The sequence below is a fragment of the Lissotriton vulgaris genome, chromosome 7 (genome assembly GCF_964263255.1).
Source record: "Lissotriton vulgaris chromosome 7, aLisVul1.2, whole genome shotgun sequence".
NCBI lineage: Eukaryota > Metazoa > Chordata > Amphibia > Caudata > Salamandridae > Lissotriton > Lissotriton vulgaris.
The window spans coordinates 2533834-2557653 of NC_141695.1; the positions used below are offsets into that span (position 1 = coordinate 2533834).

A 23820-nucleotide genomic window follows, 5' to 3' on the forward strand; every position below is an offset into this window, starting at 1 on the left:
TAGATTTCACAGCGTCATTTCTACGAGGCTTACTTGCGACAGAACGCCCACCCTGCATGCATTATACCTGGTGCTGGTATAATGTGGCACAGGGGTTTACAAAGTGACGCATCTACCTAGATGCGTCACTTTGTAAATATGGCGCAACATGGCACATTTTTTACCCTGCTGATGCTTCATAAAAAGTGACGCACCGGCGGCGCAAAAGTGACACACAGCCTCATAAATGAGGCCCAAAGTGTTTAGCTAAATGTATTTGTTGCATTTGTGAAGTAATTCATGTATGAGAGAAATCGTAAGGGGGCACTGCTGCAGGTCGGTTGCTGTGCTGCCGCGCTGTTATTGGTTGATGACGAAATAAGGTGTTGGTCTGTTGAGCTTTGTTAGCTTCTTTGTAGTTGGTGAGAAGGTCTTTATTTTGAAAGCTTTACTAAGATTAGAGGAAGGAAAACTGACATTTGCAGGAAATGATCAAAACACATGGGGACTTTAACAGTCATTAATATTAAATAATTGCTGATGTATAAATTGAAACCATAAAATGTTTAAAGAGCATTATGAATTTAGTAAAGAGTGTGGAGTATGGAAGGGCAAAGAGTTGCAATTTGCGACCCAATGAGAATGGCTACAATCAAAGGCATGGTGGCATGCTGGGGTCAGCAGACTTCCATGTCTGTGATTGCTTTTTAAATAATTCATTTTGTTTTGTAATGCGGCCTGGTGTCCTTAAAGGAAAATGGGATGCATTTCAAAAATAAAAATGACAAGCTACCTTTTCATTTTTTAAGAGTAGACAGTGGTCTGGTGGACCACTGGCTGCTCTTAAAAAATGTTGGCACCCACATTCACAAAGTGGGAGGGGTCCCTTGGGGACCCCTTTCCGTTTGGAAATGGGTTACCAGAAACTTGAAGTTGGTGGTAACTGTGAATGTTTTTCAACCACATTCCCGGTCGCTAAATATTCCTACATACCAGTGTGACTCGCTATTAGAAAGGGACACCCTTAACACACCCCTTCCTAATAAAGACTCACAGACCCTATTTTGAGAGTTGGTACTAGGTTACCGACACACAAAATAGGGTTGGTGCATGCCAAAGAGCATTTTATTGGTCACAAATTGCCCGATGGGCCATTTGCAAGCGGTGAAATGCATTGTACATCTGGCCCCAGATTATATTCTATCCTTACTACCCACAAGTCTAAGAAAACTAAGAACACTAAATTATTAAAAGTCCTTCACGGATGGAGTGATTTTGAGAAATTTTAAAACAAATATTCGAAGAAAAAGAAAAGGAAAGCCAAACCAGACAGAGAAAAAGCAACAAGCAGGGTTTTGTATTGAAGGAGAAGTGTCAAACTTTCTATTGACAGAAGTAAAGGGAGGGGTAGAGGTCTATAGGGTTTGGATGGGAGGAGAGCTTGCTGTACTTACTAATAATTTCCCTAAATTAAGAGATACATCTGTGGAGTGGTACACTCAAGTTGATAAATTTGTAAAACTGTCAGAGGTGTTCTGGATTGGTTTCAATGCCTTTTTTGACATTGAGGTGCAGAACGATTTGTGGGCAGAATGTAAGGTTGCAGTGCTATGGCCAGCTCACGACCACCGACAAGACACCCTTGCACTAATGCAACATCTCCTGCATTCATGCAAACTGGGTAAAAATTAAGAGAACTTCTCAAAAAACAAAATAACAAGTGCAGGATTATCATTAGCGTTTACTCTCAGTGTTTCAGCAGCACAGTGGCAGAGAGTATCCAGACCTAACGATATGGGATTTTTCATATCTCAGTTAATCATTTTGCTTGAGACCAGAAATTAGTTCACATACACATTTGAGTGTGATTTGTTGACAGAATAATCATTGGACGAGAATCTGAGATATGTGCAATACTGCTTTGATGAACAGGAAATGAAGCAGCAGAAAAGAAATGAGAAATTCATGATGGCTCAGACAAAGTTTGCCCAGAAGTGTTTCTAAAATCAGAATCTGTCTTTTGCAGGAAATGTTGGTGGGTTTCAAGGTGTGGTCCACCGGCTGGTACACCAGCTATGCAGGGAGGTTTTGTAGAGGGAGAGGTGTTTCGGTTGACACGAAAACAGGCATTGATATTGCAACATGGAAGAAAATGACCCCTTGCCAATATTGCAATCAAATCGGGCATTGGAAGCGGGACTGCAGGCTCAATCCTCATGGATTAAATGGAAACATTCCAATGCAGGTAGGTAATCAAATGCAAATACAAAATGGACCCGCTCATAAAATGAAAAAGCCAGTACCCAGACAAATTCCAATGATACATGTCCCACACGCCAGCATGATACATAAAACATGGAGAACCCGAAGTTTAATCAGAATAAGATACCTAAAATGAATACAAATCCATTCTAGAATCAAAATACATTTCAGCAATTCCAGATGTTAGATAATGACAGCACAGGTTCTGAAAATTCCCAATTACGGTGCCTGAGGGCGCAGCAGGATTGCGTACTTGAAGCAGTCTTAGAGGTGGACCAAGGAGGACCATTTGTTAAAGGAGAGGTTAACGGCCGTCAAGTGTCCTTTTTCATTGACACTGGTGTTACCCAATCTACTGTAAGAACAGCATAAATCCCAGACCTACCCCTCTCGGGAAAAGAAGATCCACGTTGTAGGAGTTTTAAATGAATAGAACACAAATCCATTTTCAGAAAAGGTTCCCGTAAAAATGTGTTCATTTGAAGAAGTTTATCAGTTTTTTGTTTGTGCCACTAGTGCTGTAAAACTATTAAGGAGAGACTTAGGGGCCGATTACGATCCATGTCAGAAGGCCTCCGACTTTACGTCAGAGACCTTCAAGCATGGATCGTCGGTTTCAATTCCGACTGCCTGATATCGTTTCAGGTGGTCGGAATTGAATCCGGTCGGACATTCTAGCTGGCTTCGGACGGGCTGTAGGAGCCCGTTCGCCAGTCGGAAGTCAGCTGATAATCTCCAAGGGCGGCCTTGCTACCCTTGGGATTACAATGTCAGACTCCGACATCCTTTGCGTGACGGCCTTTCTGACACAGAAAGTCTGTTTGAAGTTGACTTTGGGGGCCCCTAGAAGGTTCCCCTTTCCCTAAAGGTCTCCGGTTGGGAACCAAGATAAGTGCCCCCTTTCAATCCCTGCAACCAGTGGCAGGCACCATGAGTGCAGGGATTGCTGCTACCTCCTATTTCCCTCTGAGAGCATGTACTACAGCCAATTTACGGCTGTATTACATGTTTCCAAGGAGAAATGTAGGATTACGACCAAACAGTGTTCAGTCGCATCCTAATGAGGCAGACGGGACCGCCGGCTGGATTTCTGCCAGTCCCAGGATGAAGACGTGTTGAGCGGACTAAAGTCTGCCCAACTTCGTAATGAGGCCCCTAATGTGCTAGTTAAACTGTACTATCTATTGTACACCAAATAGTTTTGAATTCCAGACTCATGACGAGGATGTGGAGTTAAAAATGGCCCGACATGAGACAGCTGTACGGTTATATCTAGTTTTAACTTCCTTTTGATCTGAGAGAGACTGTGAATACAGAAGTATGGGATTTCACTGAAAAAGATATTGGACTAATAAAAGGTGTAGAACCAGTATGAATAACTGTCAGACCAAATGCAGTGTTTGCCAGAACACCCCCTTATCACATGACTCAAGAAAATATTGCAGGAATAACTTCCATTATTTAGGTAATGATACACTGAGGAATTTTGAACTCTCTCGTCGGAGCAGCAGCAACCCCATCGCTACACTACCGCTGCTTGCATCTCCTATTGCTTCTTATGGCCTGGGACTCCCTATAGAACCATATTCAGCAAACTCCATCCCTTATGCTGTTTGGAAAGGAGGCACGAGCATCCTCTTCAAGAAACACTTCATCCATGTGCAACCATCTGACTCTGAACACCATTTTTGTTGTGTCTCCATCCTGTTCTCCCCCGCATGAGTAGCGCGACTCTCATTTACACCACTTAATCATGTGGCCTGTGATGTACCTTCCTTTTACACATTATCTGCAGTGCCTTGGTTGGGAAACACTGAGCAGGTCGGCAGGTTCAATTGGAGCCAAGATCCTAATATGTTGGTTCCACAAAACGTCCTTTCTTGACATCTGAGTAATGGCCAATGTTGGGCATATTTCTCACTGTGTGTCTATAGCAGGTACCACAAAACCACAGCCGACCCTACTTGTACACAACCCTGACTTTATTTCCTGACAATGTCTGGAGATGGGCCTGTAAGCACAGAATGACGGGAACCACCCGTTAGGCGGCCCACATTCTACCCCAGTAACCAGGTCCTGACCAGCAGGCTGTGATCTGTTTTTGGGCATTGAATTTTCCAAGATTTATTGAGTAATTTCTGAGTATGTGGATTCAGGAGGTCGGGATGCGACTCTAAAATCACAAGGTTACGGCAATTAATAATCCAATTGTTAATCATTCAAAACTACATAGTGCTGGCTAAAAGACCAGGGAGTCCCTTTTTGGATTCCATCCAGCTAGGAGTTGAGTTGTATGTTTGTCAGCACATGCACATTTTTGTCAAATGCTGGCTGGGTTGTGATAGATGTCTATGTCAGCTTCTAGCTCTGTAACAGCTGAGTCAGGATAGATGGTTTGGTTTATCGGTGGCCACTGTGGAGCCCTTTCCAGTAGTCGCTGCAGCTTCTGGTACTGACTTTTGGATTTGTAGTTAACCTTCTTCTTTATCCAGACCCAGAGCGCTCGGTTTCCAATAATTCCTTCCTGCAAAAATAAAGAAAATTTAATTCTCATAAAAATAAGCTTGATTTCCCTTCACATTGACCTCAGGGCACAATTGATGAATAGGTGTCATGATTATTTCATTTTTGTAGCAAAGAATGCAAAGAATATCAAGTCTAAAATTATAAAAATGAAATAAAATTGGGGAAAAAGTGGGTTGGCATATAGATGCACAGGCTTGCTTATCTATCAGTTTCTGCAAACACAAGTTTAGAAACAGATATATCTTGTATCTAGTACATGATTCTGGGGGTAAAAATATTAGAAAACAGTAATAAAAGAACATATATATTTTGCCAAAGACCGCAATATTTGTTAAGCGCATTCAAAGTTGTGAGTCAAAGCAAAGTAGTCAGTATTTTTCATAGGCTGGTCATTTTATTTAGAGTTGACTTTATGGGCTGTTTATTCGAACTCTAGACATAATTACTAAACATTCTTTCTATTACCACAAAACTTGACCGTCGATTCACAGAGTAAGGTAAAAGTCAGTGACTAGGCACATTGGTCAGAAACTGTACAAGTACTCACCTCAAGCCCGTAGCATACAAAGAAGAGGATGACCAGAGAGATGAACAAGTAAACCCTCCAAAGAGTGGGAACACAGGCGAGCTGCAAACAAGAACAATGAACACCTTTATAATACCTTTGAATCTTGTCTGATGTACATCACATTTACCTAATCAGTATCTAATAGCCAGGGTACCATCTATAGAGAGTGGTCCCTTTTTAATTTAATGAGTACCTTGTGTCATGCAAACCAGAGCATCCTCCTTCAAGTTCAATGTTATAATGCACCTGAGTCAATTCTCTGATGGATTTTGCTGATTATTAGTTTAACTTTGGATTTGTTAATAAGTTTCTGAAATCTTATTTATTCAGTTTCAGGTGCCATAATAGTCCATCAAATGTTCTCTTTTGATTCCTCTCCAAAGTTCTTGGATCCCCTTCATAGAGGAACAGATGTGGGACAACCTCAAATTCAATTATCAATTTATTGTTTAGACCGGTGAAACGTATCATTCACAAATCCAAGTCAAGGCACATAGTAGCAAAACAAACTTTAATTATGATAGTTGGCCCCCTAAATGTGGCCTTGAAAAAATCCAGACTGTCACTGTCTTTCATGCCCTGCAGCCCAGGGGCCCACACCAACCTTGAAGGAGCTGGAACTGAATCCAATCTAATGGTGAAATATTAAGACAAAAGAGCAGGAGCTGGGCAGGTGCAGGAAGAGGACTGGGGTCAGATGGGGAGGGAGCAGGAGCTGGGCAGGTGCAGGAGCAGGACTGGGGTCAGATGGGGAGGGAGCAGGAGCTGGGCAGGTGCAGGAGCAGGACTGGGGTCAGATGGGGAGGGAGCAGGAGCTGGGCAGGTGCAGGAGCAGGACTGGGGTCAGATGGGGAGGGAGCATGAGCTGGGCAGGTGCAGGAGCAGGACTGGGGTCAGATGGGGAGGGAGCAGGAGCTGGGCAGGTGCAGGAGCAGGACTGGGGTCAGATGAGGAGGGAACATGAGCTGTCACCTTAGCCTCACTCAAACATTAGCTGTGTTCCGAACAGTGTGTTTCCCACTTGCTGCACGCCTAGAATTCACAAAGAGTGTATTACATGAGTGGAGCAAATGGTGTGAAGATAAGCCATGGTAGAAAACTATGTGTGAGCTGGGAACTCCACTCCGCTAGCAGAGTTCACGGAGTTTAGGCACTCTGCATTCCAAGTGAAGTTATGCAAAAAATACTCCGCCAGCCACAGGCGGAGCGGAGTTCAGCAGCGTGCCTCCATTGCCACTTGTATTGTGAGCTCTACTCCCCCAAATCACCTTGAAAAGTGAAAACTCCCCAGTGCAACAAGCCTTACTATGCTGTATCCATTTCCAAAAGTTGCAGCCATCGCCAGGGGCGGCTCTAGGCTCATGGCGGCCCTGGGAAGGGAGCGTAGGTAGGAGGCCCTGGAAGAGGGGGTCCGGGTGGGGGGGAGCGCGGAGGCCAGTGAAGAGGAGGGGTGGGGGGGTTAGGGTGTTTGGAAGTGGAACAGAGCCGGAGGTCGCCAAATCCCTGCCAGGGGCCGCCACGCAAATATGTATCCATCCTCAGAGGATTATTATATTAAGGATATATATTGGCTGATGGCCCCTGGGGTTTGGTGGTTCTGTGCAGGTGCACAGCTTGCACATGCCTAAGGCCGCCCCTGCCATCGCAATAATGTTACGTCAGCAAAGAAGTTCAAACCAAACATGACGTAAGAGACACCGCAGTTCTAAAGCTTCAATGATGCAGGATTCTGTGGGAGGAAATCAAGGCATCAGAGAGAATGAAGAGGTCCGAAGACTGGGGCAAGAGAGGGGAAACCGTGAGTGACAGATACTGTCTATAATTAAATGTTTTCTGAAGAGTGCGCCACGACTATTGTTTGATCCAGTGTCTTCCTGACTGTTAGACGGACCTGGAGGGTCAGCCGAGGACAAGGGGAGAGGTCTCCGGGGAGAGCCGTCTCCAGCGATCGTACAGACGAGTAACTTCCCCCCCACAGATGTACACCACACAAAGATAAGGTTTAACGTTCTTTATAAGCAACCTTTAAGTACGGTAGAATGGTACAAGGAGGTCTGGACTCAGGGGTCCCCTCGGTTCTAGTCTCTGGGATGGGAAAAGGGGGTAGCGGGACAGTCTTGTTACCAATCTGGTAGATGCGATGATAAGATGGATAGCTCACAATCCTCGAGCTCGGCGTTCTAGATGGTCGGGCCGCGGCGGAGCCAGCAGGTCCCGAGATGATCGAAGGTAGCGACGGTCCGCGGCGGCGCCAGCAGGTCCCGGTGAAGGTGGTGGTTACAACGGTCCGCGGCAACGCCAGCAGGTCCCGACGAGGATGAAGGTTTCAGAAGGTTGCGGCAGCACCAGCAGGCAAGACAATAGTTCGCAAGGCAGGACTATGGCAGCGCCAGTAGTCCGTCAAGGATGAGTTCTTCACTGCGTCTCTCGACTCCAGGATACAACTGCCTTCCTGCTCTGGAGCTGCCCCAGTTATAGGTCTGGCGCCCTTTGATGTCCGGACCCTCGCACTTGGAGGTCGGGAGGTCTGGGATGCGGGAGTCCAGACACCCAGCAGGGGGGTGGAGCCAGCGCCTGGGGGAGCTGGGGGTGATCGGCACCTGGCGGGGGAGAGCCATCGACACTTCTTTCTCCCATTGACCTGCCAAGTGGGCCGTTCACCTCCTGGGTGGATAGTGGTGCCGGGATGTCGGGGCCTGGCCAGGCCCAGGGTTAGGGTCGATCTGAGGCCACGCGGCCTCGTGGTGCAGTGTCCAAGATGGCGGCCGGGCCGGCCGAGGGAGCCGGTAGTGATTCGGCCCCATGATGCAGAGATGTCCGGGGGCAGGAGTCCCGTATGAGACGGGGTGCGGGTTGCTTCTGTGGGTAACACCTGGAGGGCCGGGGCTCGGGCCCTGTCATGCGGGGAGGGAGCAAGCCCTTCACGTGGCCTGTCCAACATGCGTCCCCCCCAGCTGAAGGCGGGGAGAGTCACCCATCCTCTTGGGGACTCTCCTCGTCGAGGCGGAAAAAGCGTGACAGGCCATCTGCGTTGGCGTGGTCTTGCCCAGGTCGATGTTCCACAGTGAAGTCCATCCCCTGCAGGGAGATGGACCAACGCAATAGTTTTGGGTTTTCCCCCCGCATCTGCATTAGCCACTGCAGGGGCCGATGATCTGTCTGCACCCGGAAGTGGGTACCGAAGAGATAAGGCCGGAGCTTTTTGAGGGCCCACACCACCGCGAAGGCCTCCCTCTCGATGGTGCTCCAGCGTTGCTCTCGGGCCAGGAGACGTCTGCTGATGAAGGCCACTGGTTGGTCAAGTCCTTCGGGGTTCAACTGGGAAAGGACTGCCCCAATGCCATGGTCGGAGGCATCCGTTTGGACGATGAATTCCCGACTGTAGTCGGGGGCCTGGAGCACAGGGGCAGAGCACATGGCGGCCTTCAACTTCTCGGAAGCCGCTTGACAGTCTGGGGTCCAGTTGACCTTCTTTGGGTGGTTTTTGGACGTGAGTTCCGTGAGGGACCCCACAATGCTGCCATAGTCCCTCACGAACCGCCGGTAGTAGCCTGTGAGCCCCAAGAAGGCGCGGACCTCGGTCTGTGTGATGGGGGGCTGCCAGGACTGGATGGCAGTGATCTTGAGTTGAAGAGGGGCCACCAGACCGCTTCCCACCTGGTGCCCGAGATAGGTCACGGACCCCTGACCAATTTGGCATTTGCTGGCCTTGATCGTGAGGCCGGCTCGTTGGAGGGCCTGCAGGACCTCTCGGAGGTGGTGGAGGTGGTCAGACCAGTGGCGGCTGTACACAGCAATATCGTCCAGGTAGGCGGCGCTGAATTCCTCGAGTCCCGCCAGGACCTGGTTCACTAGTCGCTGAAAAGTAGCTGGGGCATTCTTCATGCCGAATGGCATGACCTTGAAGTGGTAGTGGCCATCAGGGGGGGAAAAGGCGGATCGTTCTTGGGCCCGGGGTGTGAAACCGATCTGCCAGTAGCCCGCTGTCAGGTCGAAGATGCTGAGGTAGCGGGCAGCTCCCATGCGGTCGATCAGTTCATCCGCTCGGGGGATGGGATGAGCGTCGGTTCTGGTGACAGCGTTCAAGCCCCGGTAGTCGACGCAGAATCGGAGCTCGGGAAGGTGCCGGGGGCGGCAGCTTTGGGGACCAGTACCACTGGGCTGGCCCAGGGGCTGTCTGAGGGCTCGATGACCCCGAGTGTGAGCATCTTGGACACCTCCTCTTGGATGCAGGCCCGTACCCGATCTGGTACGCGGTAGGCCCGATGTCGGATAGGGGGACTGTCCCCAGTGTCCACGTCGTGCAAGCACCAGGGGGTGACCCCTGGGGTGAGGGAAAACAGAGTTGCAAACTGCAGCAGGAGGTCTCGGCAGCCTTGGCGCTGTTCCGGGGTGAGGGCCTCTGAGAGTCAGGCCCCGTCCACGGAACCATCTTTCTCCCGAGTTCTTAGGAGATCAGGGAGGGGTTCGGAGTCTTCTTCGGCTCCGCTGTCTGTAGCCATCAGGAGGCTGAGCTCCGAGCGCACAAAGTGGGGTTTGAGTCTATTGGCGTGGAGGACCCGGAGGGGGTTCCGGGAAGATTCCATATCGATGAGATAGGTGACGGGGCTCTTGCGCTCGACCACTTTGAAGGGCCCTGTCCACTTGTCCTGCAAGGCGCATGGTTCGGTGGGGGACATCACCCACACTTGTTGGCCAGGTTCGAATTCGATGGAGGAGGCATTTTGATCGTACCATTTTTTCATGTCCTCCTGACTGGCCTCAAGGTTCGCTTTTGCCATTTCTCTGAATCGCCTGGTTTGATTGCGTAGGGTCAGGAGGTACTTGAAGACATCTGGAGGGTTCTTTAGGGGGGGCATCTCCCAACCTTCTTTGACTAGGCTGAGGGGCCCTCGCACAGGGTGTCCGTATAAGAGTTCGAACGGGCTGAAGCCGAGGGACTTCTGGGGGACTTCTCGATATGCAAAGAGGAGGCACGGCAGTAGCACATCCCACTGGCGACGGAGGGGCTCTTCCAACCCCCCAATCATCCCTTTGAGCGTGCGGTTGAACCGCTCGACCAGTCCGTTTCCTTGAGGGTGATAGGGGGTCGTGAATCGGTAGGTGACCCCGCACTGTTGCCAGAGGGATTTCATATATTTTGAAATAAAGTTTGTGCCTCGGTCGCTGACGACTTCTCGGGGAAAGCCCACCCGGGAGAAGATCCCCATCAAGGCCCGGCCGACCACCGGGGCTGTCACAGTTCGCAGGGGAACAGCCTCGGGTTAGCGGGTGGCGTGGTCCACCAGTACTAGGATGAACCGATGTCCTTGTGCTGTACGGGGGTCCAGGGGCCCCACAATGTCTATTCCCACCCTCTCGAACGGGGTGGTGACAACAGGGAAAGGTTGCAGAGGTGCTTTAAGTTTGCGGCCGCTCTTCCCGCTGGCCTGGCACGTGGGGCAGGACCGGCAGTGGTTGAGTACGTCGTTCCTCATCTTGGGCCAGAAAAAGTGGGTCACCAGGCGACTGTAGGTTTTGTCCTGACCCAGGTGACCAGCCAGGGGGACATCGTGGGCCAGGTTTAGCAAGAAGTCTCTAAAGCGGTGGGGCACCACTAACACTCGACTAGCCCCTAACTCCGCGATTCTCTGTTCACTGTACAACAGGTCGTTATCCCAATAGATCCAATAGGCTCCGGTGGTATCCCCTGCGCTCTGGGCGAGGGCTTGCTGGCGGAGTCCCTCGAGGGAGGGACAGGTCTTCTGCTCTTGACGGAACTGTTCCTGGGTGGGCCCCCCTTCCTGACGCCACTGAGCCAGGTCGGGAAGGTCTTGGAGCTGAGCGAGCCCTTCGGGGGTTTGCTCTGGGGGGTCGGCACGGTCGGTGTCTTCTACTGGAGCGATCGGGGGAGGAGGTGCAGGCCATTCTGGTTCTTCAGGTCGGGGGATGGCACGGGCGGCCATGGACCGGGTGGTTACGCACGCCCAGTCCGGGAGGCCCAACATCCCCAGGTGCTCTCTTCTCTCTACGGCGGCCCACGGGGAACTCTCAAGATCATTCCCCAGGAGACAGTCCACGGGGGCATCATCTCGGACCGTCACCTTCAACATGCCGGAGACTCCTCCCCACTCGAAGGGGACGCAGGCCATCCGACATAGACTCTCCGAATTGTCGGCTGAACGGACAGGGCAGAGAATGTTCGGCAGGATCTGTTCTGGGGTCACCAGGTGACAGCGGACGGCTGTCACACTGGCCCCTGTGTCACGTAGGGCTTCGGCCCGGCGCCCATTAATGTTCACCCACTGACTATATTTTCTGGTGTTGGCGGGTAGGGGGGCCCGCGGGACCAGATCTCTTCCCCCTAGGCATGCTAGAACCATGGCGGCTGGTTCCCACTCCTGGTGTTCTTGCTCGCACTCCTCTTGTTCTTCAGAGATTTGTTCTTCCCCCAGGGCGGCGGCAGCCATCTGGCGGGGTCTCGGAGTCTGGTTCTGTGGACAGTTCGGGTCATTTGCGTAGTGGCCGACTCGCTGGCATCGGTGACACGTGACATTGGCTCTGTACCCCGGGCGCGCCGGGGGGTTGCCCCGGTTGGCCGGGGGCGGTGTGCTGGCAGCGGGAGCGGCCGGGGCGGTGTCTCTTCCTCGTCCCTGGCCTCCTCCTCCTCGGGGACGGTGCTGACCTTGGTTGTTCCGGTTCTGTTCGTGCGGCCCATTCCGGCCTACTCGGGTAATCTCCCACCGGTCAGCCTCGGCGGCGAGCTGCCATGGATCAGTCAATTTACTGTTGAGGAGGTGCTGCCTGAGCTCGACGAAGCAGTTGTTAGAGAGATGCTCCCACACCATGAGATTAAAAAGTTGTTCGTAGGTCGTTACATTGCTTCCCTTGATCCAACCCTCGAAGGCTCGGCTGAAATAGTTTACATACTCCACCCAGGTTGTACCCGGGATCCGGGTGCAGTCTCGGAACCTGTGGCGGTACATTTCGGGTGTGAGCCCATATCGGGTGAGGAGGGTAGCCTTCATGTGGTCATAGGAGGTCATCAGGTGGTCTGGGAGCTGTAACAGGGCATCGCGGCCCTCATTGACGAACCTCCCCCATAGACCGGCTCCCCAGTCACTTCGATCGATCCGGTGGGAGGTCATGGCGATCTCGTAGGCCTTGAACCACTGTTGTATGTCGTCATCTCGGAAATACTCTCGAACGACATCCTTGGGGATGTGTACTTTCTTTTCTGTCGCTCCTGGGGTGCGCGGTTGCTCGGGCACCCCCAATTCTTTGTTCTGCTTACGTAAGTCTATTTCTGCTAGCTTGCGCTCGTGTTCATACGCTAGTCTCTTTTCTTCGAGTTCTCTTTGTCTCTGTTTTTCTTTCCGTTCTTCTCGGAGCCGCAGATGTTCTAGGTTCAGTTTTTGTTCGGCTAATTTGAGTTCACCGTCCATTTTGAGTCGGGCCATTTCTAACTCATGTAGTCTGCTTCTTTCTCTCTCTTGGATCGCTTCCTGCGAGAGACCCGTTCTTCGCTCCTCGGGAGCCGTGGTGTTCCTCTCTGATGCTGCAACATTTTGGTCCGGGGGTCTGACGGCCCCGGTTTCTACCCATGACTCAATGGCGTGCTTGAAATCGTATTTAGTACTCAGACCGGTGGTAGCGATGCCTAGTTCAATGCAGAATTGTTTCAACTCACGATGGCTGTATTCTTCCAATTTCTCCATCTGGAATTTCTCGGTGGATCCGCTTTCTTTGGTTGTCATTGTGGTTTCGTCGTGGGGTGAGCTACTCTCTGTACGATTACGCGTTGATTCGGATCGCGCCGCTGGCCACCAATGTTAGACGGACCTGGAGGGTCGGCCGAGGACAAGGGGAGAGGTCTCCGGGGAGTGCCGTCTCCAGCGATCATACAGACGAGTAACTTCCCCCCCACAGATGTACACCACACAAAGATAAGGTTTAACGTTCTTTATAAGCAACCTTTAAGTACGGTAGAATGGTACAAGGAGGTCTGGACTCAGGGGTCCCCTCGGTTCTAGTCTCTGGGATGGGAAAAGGGGGTAGCGGGACAGTCTTGTTACCAATCTGGTAGATGTGATGATAAGTTGGATAGCTCACAATCCTCGAGCTCGGCGTTCTAGATGGTCGGGCCGCAGCGGAGCCAGCAGGTCCCGAGATGATCGATGGTAGCGACGGTCCGCGGCAGCCCCAGCAGGTCCCGGTGAAGGTGGTGGTTACAACGGTCCGCGGCAACGCCAGCAGGTCCCGACGAGGATGAAGGATTCAGAAGGTTGCGGCAGCGCCAGCAGGCAAGACAATAGTTCGCAAGGCAGGACTACGGCAGGGCCAGTAGTCCGTCAAGGATGAGTTCTTCACTGCGTCTCTCGACTCCAGGATACAACTGCCTTCCTGCTCTGGAGCTGCCCCAGTTATAGGTCTGGCGCCCTTTGATGTCCGGACCCTCGCACTTGGAGGTCGGGAGGTCCGGGATGCGGGAGTCCAGACACCCAGCAGCGGGGTGGAGCCAGCGCCTGGGGGAGCTGGGGGTGATCGGCACCTGGCGGGGGAGAGCCATCGACACTTCTTTCTCCCATTGACCTGCCAAGTGGGCCGTTCACCTCCTGGGTGGATAGTGGTGCCGGGATGTCGGGGCCTGGCCAGGCCCAGGGTTAGGGTCGATCTGATGCCACGCGGCCTCGTGGTGCAGTGTCCAAAATGGCGGCCGGGCCGGCCGAGGGAGCCAGTAGTGATTCGGCCCCATGATGCAGAGATGTCCGGGGGCAGGAGTCCCGTATGAGACGGGGTGCGGGTTGCTTCTGTGGGTAACACCTGGAGGGCCGGGGCTCGGGCCCTGTCATGCGGGGAGGGAGCAAGCCCTTCACGTGGCCTGTCCAACACTGACTATGGAAGTTTCTCCGACTGCTCCAGTCAGAGCTTGAGGAGATGGCGGCTCTTTTCACATCTACTGCACTTCTCGCACTGTTACCTGCTGCCTGCTATTTTATTATCAAACGCAGACATTTCATCTTGTACAGCCAAAGCTGAACACACGAGTTCCATAAAGCTTCTCTGCTCCTCAACTAACATACCACAACCTTTAGCACATTAGCTTGGTCTTGCCTCCTTAGTGCGGCGGTGCTCCCGACTGTGCTGCAGGACTTGGGGTGGGTGTGCCACAAATTGTAGAGTGAGTGGTTGTGTTTAGTAAACTTACTGGGCGGCATTCCGCCGCACGCGGAACTCCGCGGTATTTTACAGAGTTTTTTTATAACTCTGCGGAATTTCGTATTGTAGGACTCTGTGAGCACCGCCCACCCCTATAAAAAACAAGAAAGGGCAACAAAGTGCAGATTAACAGAGACTACATGTCACATGGCAATGTGACATGTCAATGACATGTCAATTAACAGGGAACATGACAATCTGCTTCTGATTTCCTTTGGAATCCTGATCACCTCTTCTGTCGGCAGAAACCAATGTAAAATAGAAGATGGTTCTTTTGCCTTGATCTTTTATAAGGTTTTCTGAACTATCCTGATGTTCCTTGCTTTATGTCTGAAAACTTGAGTCGGTTTCTGGTTCTTCAATGACTTATGGATTACCAACTCCTGATCTCCCCCACAGTGTTTATTCTTAGTTACTGAGTATTGGCAACAGTGAGGCTTTCTGGGACATATCCAGCTACCATCCCCTCAAATGCACCTCTTTATGCTGCAATAACACCAGTCACAGACATGGAGAAGATTTAGGACCGTCTGAAGCAATAACTGATAGATATTTGGCTTGAGACTCCTTTACTGCCAGCAACTGGGAAACATCCTCTCCCTTCGGCAAAGCTAAAGAAAAGGACTGCAAGTATCTCACTAACAAGTGTGATGTGTTTACTGAATAAATTCCAGTCCTTATTAATCAGAATTCAGATCCAAGCAATGGCAGAAATGTAACTTGACACAATCCTTTACTTAAAAGAAAAAACATATAGAAAAAATAGGCAAAATGTTACCTTGGCTCAAGATACAGAAGGATGACCCCAGATGGGCACAAAGAAATATAGAAAGGAGGTGGGTTTACTCTTCTTTCATAGTAGAGGCAGTGGACCTTGATGCTTGGGAAGGGTGAACTAGGTGAACTATGTAGAGTCAGGCATTGAAATTGCAAAGGTAAGTAACAGTTAGCTCTAGCCCTCATGAAAGAAGCTTTTCCCCATCACTCTCTCATGGAGACCCAATGACCGTGGCACTGCCCCTGCTGACTGAGGGTCCTCCTAAGGGAGGGCATTAGCCCCCCCCTTATTTAACATGTATGTAGTCATCATTACATTCAGTGTGGTGCAAACAATTTTCATGCAAGTTTCTAGAGAGTAAACTGCACTGGATTCAAGGCGACCTGTACCTCTGATATAATGTACAGTTCTTCGAAGTCCCCAAAAATCAGGAAAATACATACTGCAGTCAGTCCAATCAGAAGTAGAGAGTATAGATCTAAAACAACAGAAAACAGGCATCTTAGAATCATTCAGAATGAGGCTTTAAAACACAAGACTTCTGCAGTGCAGGGTCCGTGAAAAGTGGCATTGCCACCTTCAAGGGACTTCAGTGCAACTCTCTAACTGAGGGGTCCAAGAAATAATTATTTAGTCTTTTCTTGTCTAGAACCAGTTTTCATTTTTACCAGAAAGTAAACCCTGGCTGTCCTGGCGCGGTGGGTTATGTGCCTGCAGTCTTTAAAGTCAATTCAATTTACCTGGTATTAAACTTTCAGGCAATGTAGCTCAAAAACAGCAAGCAAGGTTGTCCTTCTTCTGTTTCTGAGCTATGCTGTCTAAAATAATACTCTGACTCCGGAACATATTGAGTGAAATGAATGCACTTTGCATGCTGCAGCCACATAAAAGCAGGAGCGGGCTCTGCATTGAGCAGCAGAGCCCGTCATGATGCGACTGTGATGGAGCCTTTAGGGTGTAAGACACCACGAGGCAGCTGGTTGCTTGCTTGGGTGCACCCAGGTCATTCTAACTATACCCGGTCATACTCCTACCTTTATCCTCTGTGTCCCACGTGACTGTGAGATTCTCCCTTATGCCTGCATGGGCGGGTGACAAATTCAGCTTCCCCTCCTTCTGTCCTTTGGTGTTTACCAGTTACTTCATTGGCAAACACTGCAATCTTCCCTAACCGTAAAAGAAAAGACAACAACAAAAAAAGACAGTCCCAAAACAAAACCAGAAAGCGGAAAGGACACTGAATGGAACACCAACAGACATCCTTCTTTAGGTGAATAGAACGTTCATATATTAAAGGATACAGGACAGTCTCAATATAAGGTGCCACAGGTATGCTGTCACAGCACACGGTCTCTCAGTCTTGTTCACGGTGCTGTAATTTGCTGGAGGTGATACCTGGTCCAGCCTTCTCAACCACTCGAGCCATCCGAAAACCATCAAATCCGGCTCCCCCAGGGACCCCATCCCTATCAAAATCATTAAAAAACTAGACGAACACTCATTGGAGATCATTGCAAATCTTCTGAACTCATCCCTTGATCTTGCCACTGTTCCAGCCTTATGGAAACGGGGCGTAACCATGGCATGTACGAGGAAAGGCACTGGATTGGATCCGGTCCTTCCTGACAAGCCGAACTTTCCAGATCGCATCTTCACGAGCCGTTTCGGACACCCTGCCAGCATCGCACGGAGTGCCCCAGGGGTCTATTCTAAGCCCTCTGTTCTTCAATATATATCTCAAACCCCTGGCCGACCTTGTTGAAAAATCGGGTCTTACTCTTATGAACTACGCCGACGACTCCCAAATCATCTTTTCCCTATCCGAATCTTGTCCTCACTCCCCTTCGTTACTCAAAGAAGGACTCTTAAAAATCCTGAATTGGATGACAAAAAACCAGCTAAAACTAAACGGCGACTGTGAGAAGTTGGCCCGATATGCAACGTTCGCTATTCTAGCGACCGCTATGTATCGTTCCAACGACCCTTATGGTGTTTGGTTGTAAGTCAACCTATAGACCAGCTATCCTAGTAGCGTGGATACGAGCAGTCTAAGGCTAAAGACTCGAGAGGGCGCGTTAAGCCAGCTGTTTACCACACATGTACCCCTTGAACACCCAGTGAAAGGACACCACACAAGTGTTATGAAAATAAACAATATATTTATTAAGAATCACAACAGCCCTGTACTCTTTATGAGGACAGGGTACTAAGCACAAACCAAATCTCTTTAGCAAATACTTCAAGTGCACAGTTTAAAGACAAGTGTCCGAGGACACGGAAAGGTTAAGGCAAGTCGGAAGCGAGGGACTCGGGACCCTAGAGTAAGGAGGCTATGCAGGCACCGAAATGCCGAGTTACCTAGCCACGAGGGCTGCGGCTGCACAAGTCTTACAGGCGTCGGGGTCTTCGCTGACGAGCCAGGAGCCGGAAGAAAAAGGAGTTGCTGGCCGGCGACCAGTGATGAATAGTTCGTAGAGATCCAAGCCTGGATCGGAGATTGATGAAACCTGAAAGCAGAGGGGACCAAGTTCGTACTACTAGCCAGTAGTCAGAGGGTACCAGGAAGGCACCAGTTGGCCGTCACCTCGACCAGGTGAGTGGGCGACGCTAGGCTCTGCAGTCTCACAGACCAGGAGGCGTTGTCGGCGACCACGGTGGAGGTGCGAGCTGTCCCACGAAGGATGGCGCTGTTGGCGTCTTGAGTGGACCAGGAGGGTCCGGGGTGCTTCTCGAAAAGATGGAAGCAAGGGCCAGTCTGGAGCAACCAGACCGGCAGTGATGATTCTCGGATGTCGTCACAGAAGGACACAGCCAGCGGCTAGTGACCAGACAACGTGCTGAGCAGCGAGCAGAAGGGCCCCACGCAGATCGTGGAGATGCTGGGAGACTGCACTTCGGAGCTGGAGCGGCTCAGGGTCGGGGCTTCTCGGACCCCAGAGCACTCACCAGAGAGTTACCTCGATGGTCGTGCTGGTTTTTAAGAGCGTGCAGGTTCTGATGATGGCCGGTCCCTCGAGGTCTCGTCGCACCCACAGATCACAGCTGAGCTGATGACGTGGGTAGAGGTCAGAGGTGCCAGGGAAGCCGGTTCTCGTCGAGCTGGGCCGTCGGATTCCTTGAGGAAGGACTTGCAGCAAACCGCAGAGTTCTTAGATGGTGCCCGCTGATGCAGGGTGACTACTCCTTAGCCACAAGGGAGAAATCTTGAGAAGAGTCTTGAAGTCCTTTCGTAGAAAGTATTCTTGATTCAAAGATGATCTAATTTGGAAGGGTCCCCGCTCCGGCCTTTATCCTAAAGAAAGGGGTGGGTACATGACTAGGTCCTGCCCTAAGGGTGGGACCAGGAAGGGGGGTAGTTACACCCCTCTCCCCTGCCGGACTTTCCCCAGGCCAGGGCTGTCGCCCCTGGAACTGGTTCTAACCGGCAGATGCGTAGTGAGCACCGGGGTGCCACTCCGCAGTCACCTTCTCGCAAAAGCCCTACCTACCCAGAATACACAAACCCTGTCTGGGACGGTGCGAACACCGCCCTCGACAGGAAACCCTTTGTCCAAGCGCTCCTCGCTGGAAGGACTCCCAGCAGCAGGAGGTCAGACTCGTGTCTGTGGTGGCAGCATCCATTTTGTGGAGCTGAGGCTTTCGTTAACTTTAACCGGGGTTCACAGTTACGTACATGTCGTGTCCCTCTAGAAGGGCGGAATGCTAACCTCGTCGCCAAGGATTGGTGAGAGGGCAGCACCCCTATTCGTATGACACCTTACTCGACATGTCTTGATAACGCGGCACCGAAGTTACCGATGTGGTACGCGTTATCATGGAACAGCCATTGGGTCTTTTCTCCGCAAGCTGCAACCGGCTCGGCTCGGGCAAGAACACAGTTCACACGAGCCCATGCACTCTGCCTTCAGGATTGTCAAGGCCTGCCATAGGAGTGACTGATAGGAACTCGGGTGTCCATTGTAGGGTTAGATATAGAGCTACTATACCTAAAGCAAAGGGTGATTACACGACTTCGCCCCAGCTGTCATGCAGCCAGTTGTGTCAAATTTAGGAGGCCAGCCAGGGGTGGCATAATACATGCTGCAGCCCCTGGCGGCCCTGGGTACACCTATGCCCTGAGTTACAGGGTCTGATAAGGTGGCCCAGTACCAATTGGTAAATGCACCTAGGGTACATATCGTAATTTAGAAAGAGAACAGCCAGGCTGTGGGTCTGATTGGCAGGCCCACAGCCAGAGAAAGTCGTAAACCAGTGAAACAAAAGCAAAAAATCTGGGTGATCATAGGATTGCAGACCCTACTCTCCTACATGACCCCCCCCCAAACGTCGGAACAACTAGCTAACCTTGACCAGGTGAGTCTTCTTGTTCTAAGTGGAAATATCTGGAGAGCCCATCGGCATTGCCATGATCAGTACCAGGTCTATGTTCCACTGTGAAGTCCATCCCCTGTAGGGAAATGGACCACCTAAGCAGTTTGGGGTTTTCACCCTTCATCTGATTTAGCCACAAGAGGGGCTTATGGTCGGTCTGAATCTTGAAGTGAGTGCCAAACAAGTATGGCCTCAGCTTCTTCAGGGCCCAAACCACAGCAAAGGCCTCCCTCTCAATAGCTGACCAATTCTTCTCTCTAGGGGTCAGCCTTCTGCTTATAAAAGCAATGGGCTGGTCTTGACCATCAAAATTCAGTTGAGAAAGAACAGCTCCCACACCCAACTCAGAAGCATCTGTTTGGACAATGAATGGTTTGGAGTAGTCCGGACTCTTGAGGATAGGCGCCGTGCACATGGCCTGCTTTAGGTCATCGAATGCTTTTTGACAGCTCGCTGTCCACTGAACCTTTTTTGGCATTTTCTTACTTGTCAGTTCATTTAATGGTGTCACGATGGAACCATAGTTCCTGACAAACTTCCGGTAGTAACCAGTCAGGCCCAAGAAAGCTCGAACCTGAGTCTGGGTGGTTGGAGGAGCCCAGTCCCTGATTGACTGTATCTTGCTCTCCAGTGGCTGAACCTGACCTCCACCTACAAGGTGGCCCAGGTATACAACCTGTGTCTGCCCTATCTGGCACTTGGTGGCCTTGATAGTGAGACCTGCTGCTTGCAGTGCCTCTAACGTCTTCCGCAGGTGGACCAGGTGATCCTCCCAGGTGGAGCTAAAGACAGCAATATCGTCAAGATACGCCGCACAGAAGTCATCCAGCCCAGTAAGGACGTGATTCACCAACCGTTGGAAGGTGGCAGGTGCATTTTTCAGACCAAAGGGCATCACCACGAACTGATAATGCCCACCAGGGGTTGAAAATGCGGTTTTAGGCTTGGCGTCCTCAGCTAACCTGATTTGCCAATACCCAGCTGTCAGGTCAAACGTACTTAAGTAGTTGGCCGAAGCCAATCTATCGATAAGCTCGTCTGCCCTTGGTATTGGGTGGGCGTCAGTCTTAGTGACTGCATTGAGACCCCTGTAGTCTACGCAAAACCTCATCTCTCTCTTACCACCCTGGGTGTGAGGTTTCGGCACTAGAACTACGGGACTAGCCCAAGGGCTATCCGAGGGTTCAATGACTCCCAGCTCCAACATTTTCTGCACTTCACTTTTGATGCAGTCTCTAACGTGATCAGGCTGCCTGTAGATTTTACTCTTTACGGGCAAGCTGTCACCAGTGTCGACCTCATGGATGCACCAATCGGTCTGACTGGGTGTCAGAGAAAACAGATGTCGGAACGACTGAAGAACCTGTTTACAGTCGCTCTGTTGATGTTCGGAGAGGCTGCCACAAAAGACAACACCATCTACCGAGCCATCGTCAGGATTCTGAGTGAGCAGGTCGGGGAGAGGGTCACTCTCCTCTTCCTGTCCTTCATCTAGGGCCATGAGCAAACTCATGTCCTTCCTGTCGACATATGCTTTTAGCCTGTTGACATGAAGCACCCTGTGGGGGCTCCGGGGAGTTCCCAGGTCGACCAGGTAGGTGACCTCTCCCTTTTTCTCCAGGATGGTGTGGGGCCCGGACCATTTGTCCTTGAGTGCTGCTGGGGCCACTGGCTCCAACACCCACACCTTCTGTCTGGGCTGGTAAACAGTCAAGACAGCCTTTTGGTCATGCCAAGCTTTTTGGAGTTCTTGGCTGGCCTTAAGGTTTTCGGATGCCTTCTCCATGTACTCAGCCATCCGCGAGCGGAGGCCGAGCACATAGTCCACTATGTTGGTTGCAGGCTTTTTGAGAGGTCTCTCCCATCCTTCCTTCACCAAACACAGGGGTCCTCTTACAGGATGCCCGTACAAAAGTTCAAAAGGGCTGTAGCCAACCCCCTTCTGTGGGACTTCTCTGTAGGCGAACAAGAGGCAGGGGATCAGGACGTCCCATCTACGCCGAAGCTTTTCCGGTAGTCCATGAATCATCCCTTTTAGGGTCCTGTTGAATCTCTCAACAAGCCCATTGCATTGTGGATGATAGGGCGTGGTGAACTTGTAGTTGACACCACATTCCTTCCACATAGCAGTTAAGTAGCTCGACATAAAGTTTGCACCTCTGTCGGAGACGACCTCCTTAGGGAAGCCCACTCTGGAGAATACTCCAACTAGGGCTCTTGCCACAACAGGTGCTGTAGTGGTCCTAAGGGGAATAGCTTCAGGATACCTGGTGGCATGATCCACTACCACCAGTATAAACTTGTGCCCTGATGCTGTCGGTGGTTCCATGGGACCGACGATGTCGATCCCCACCCGTTCAAAGGGCACCCCCACCACAGGCATTGGTATAAGGGGGGCCTTTGTCGTGCCACCTGACTTACCACTGGCTTGGCAAGTGACACAGGAGCGGCAAAACTCCTTGGTATCTTCGTTCATGTGCGGCCAGTGAAAGTGCGAGACAAGCCTGTCCCACGTTTTCGTCTGGCCTAAGTGACCTGCTAAGGGAATCTCGTGGGCCAAGGTAAGTAGGAAACCACGCTGAGACAAGGGTACGACCAGCCTCCTGGTCATGCCAGGCTTGGGGTCTCTTGACTCAGTGTACAGGAGTCCATCTTCCCAGTATACCTTGTGGGTACCTGTGGCGTTCCCAGCAGCCTCAGCAGCAGCCTGCTGTCTGAGGGGTTCAAGAGAAGGGCAGTCTAACTGGTCCTTCCCCAGGTCTTCCCTTGAGGGTCCCCCTGAGCCCAAGAATTCAACTTGATCAAGTTCGAACTCCCTCGGCTCAGTTTCCCTCAATTCCTGTAGGTCAGCCTCCTCTGAGACTTGATCCTCGACCTGGGGCAAGGGGGAAGGCGCAGCCTTAACCCTACTGCTCTTTTTCTTGGGAGGTGTCTGGTCCGTTGTTCCAGGATCCAGCACCTGTTCAGTGGGGCATTTCCTGACCTGTGACCTAGTCACAGCGAACACATGTGCTGGCAAACCTAACATTTCCATGTGAGTCCGGTGCTCCACTTCTGACCATTGTGACGACTCCAAATCATTGCCCAACAAACAATCCACTGGGAGGTCTGGACTAACTACAACCTTCTTTTGGCCAGTTACCCCTCCCCAGGAGAAAGCTACAATTGCCATACTGTGATTGGTAGTGACATTGCTTGCATTGGTCACCAGGAATTCTGTACCTGGCATGATCTGTCCAGGGTCCACAAAGTTAGGCGTCACCATGGTGACGCTGGCACAAGTGTCCCTATAGGCCTGAGCCATCTTTCCATTTATGAAAGGCGTCTGTCGGTATTTGCCCAGCGTATTGGGGCTTACGTCAGGGGACACGTCCGCGTCTCCTGTACTGACAAGGACAGCCTGAGTGAGTGTGCCAACTAAGTTGTCACGCCCCTCAGAACCCAGGGTTAACCCTACTAAACCCTTGGGAGGCGCACTACCACTGCTGACTGTACTAGGGGGCACAGGTGCCTTAGGGGCTGCAGTGGCAGGAGTCTGCCCTCCTCCTTTCTTGGTGCACTCACTAAACCAGTGAGATTTACTTTTACAGTACTGGCACCATCTTTTGGATTGGCCTTCTTTCTTCTTTTGGGGAGCCTGACCCCCACCCTCTTTGGGTTGTTGGGGACCTGTCGAAGACTTCTGGTCATTTTGTTCCCCCTTAGAATCTTTATCCTTCTGGTCTGCTTTCTTCTGACCACCTTGATTCTGGCCCTGGTTCTGTTTAACTCTCGTACGAACCCATTTGTCTGCCTTCTGTCCCAATTCTTGGGGAGAGGTCAGATCCGAGTCGACAAGATGCTGATGCAACAACTGGTTCTGACAATTGTTTAAAATTTGTTCTCTCATCATCAAATTATACAATCCTTTGTAATCAGTAACCTTACTGCCCAGCAACCAGCCCTCAAAAGCCTTAGTGGCACAATCGACAAAATCAGACCAATCTTGAGACTGCGTTTTCTGGGTATCCCTGAACAGCACCCTGTACTGCTCAGTGGTTAGGCCGAACCCTTCAACGAGTGTATTCTTCAAGACTTGGTAATTGTTAGCGTCCTCTACCCTTGTGGTGAGGAGCTTGTCTCTTCCTTTACCTTCAAA

At 51.0% G+C, this 23820-nt stretch overlaps 1 protein-coding gene across 1 annotated transcript in view; it reads right to left on the minus strand.

The window, feature by feature from the left end:
* Nucleotides 1–4349: 4349 nt before the first annotated feature.
* LOC147700478 (putative cation-transporting ATPase 13A4) overlaps nt 4350–23820 on the minus strand; it is a 965394-nt gene continuing 945923 nt past the window's right edge. The window contains exons 28-30 of the mRNA XM_086928423.1: nt 15701–15789; nt 5315–5395; nt 4350–4765 (exon numbers count right to left, since the gene is read on the minus strand). Of these exons, the coding sequence (XP_086784549.1) occupies nt 4562–4765; nt 5315–5395; nt 15701–15789 (374 nt within the window). The 3' untranslated portion in view covers nt 4350–4561. The remainder of the gene's footprint in view (nt 4766–5314; nt 5396–15700; nt 15790–23820) is intronic.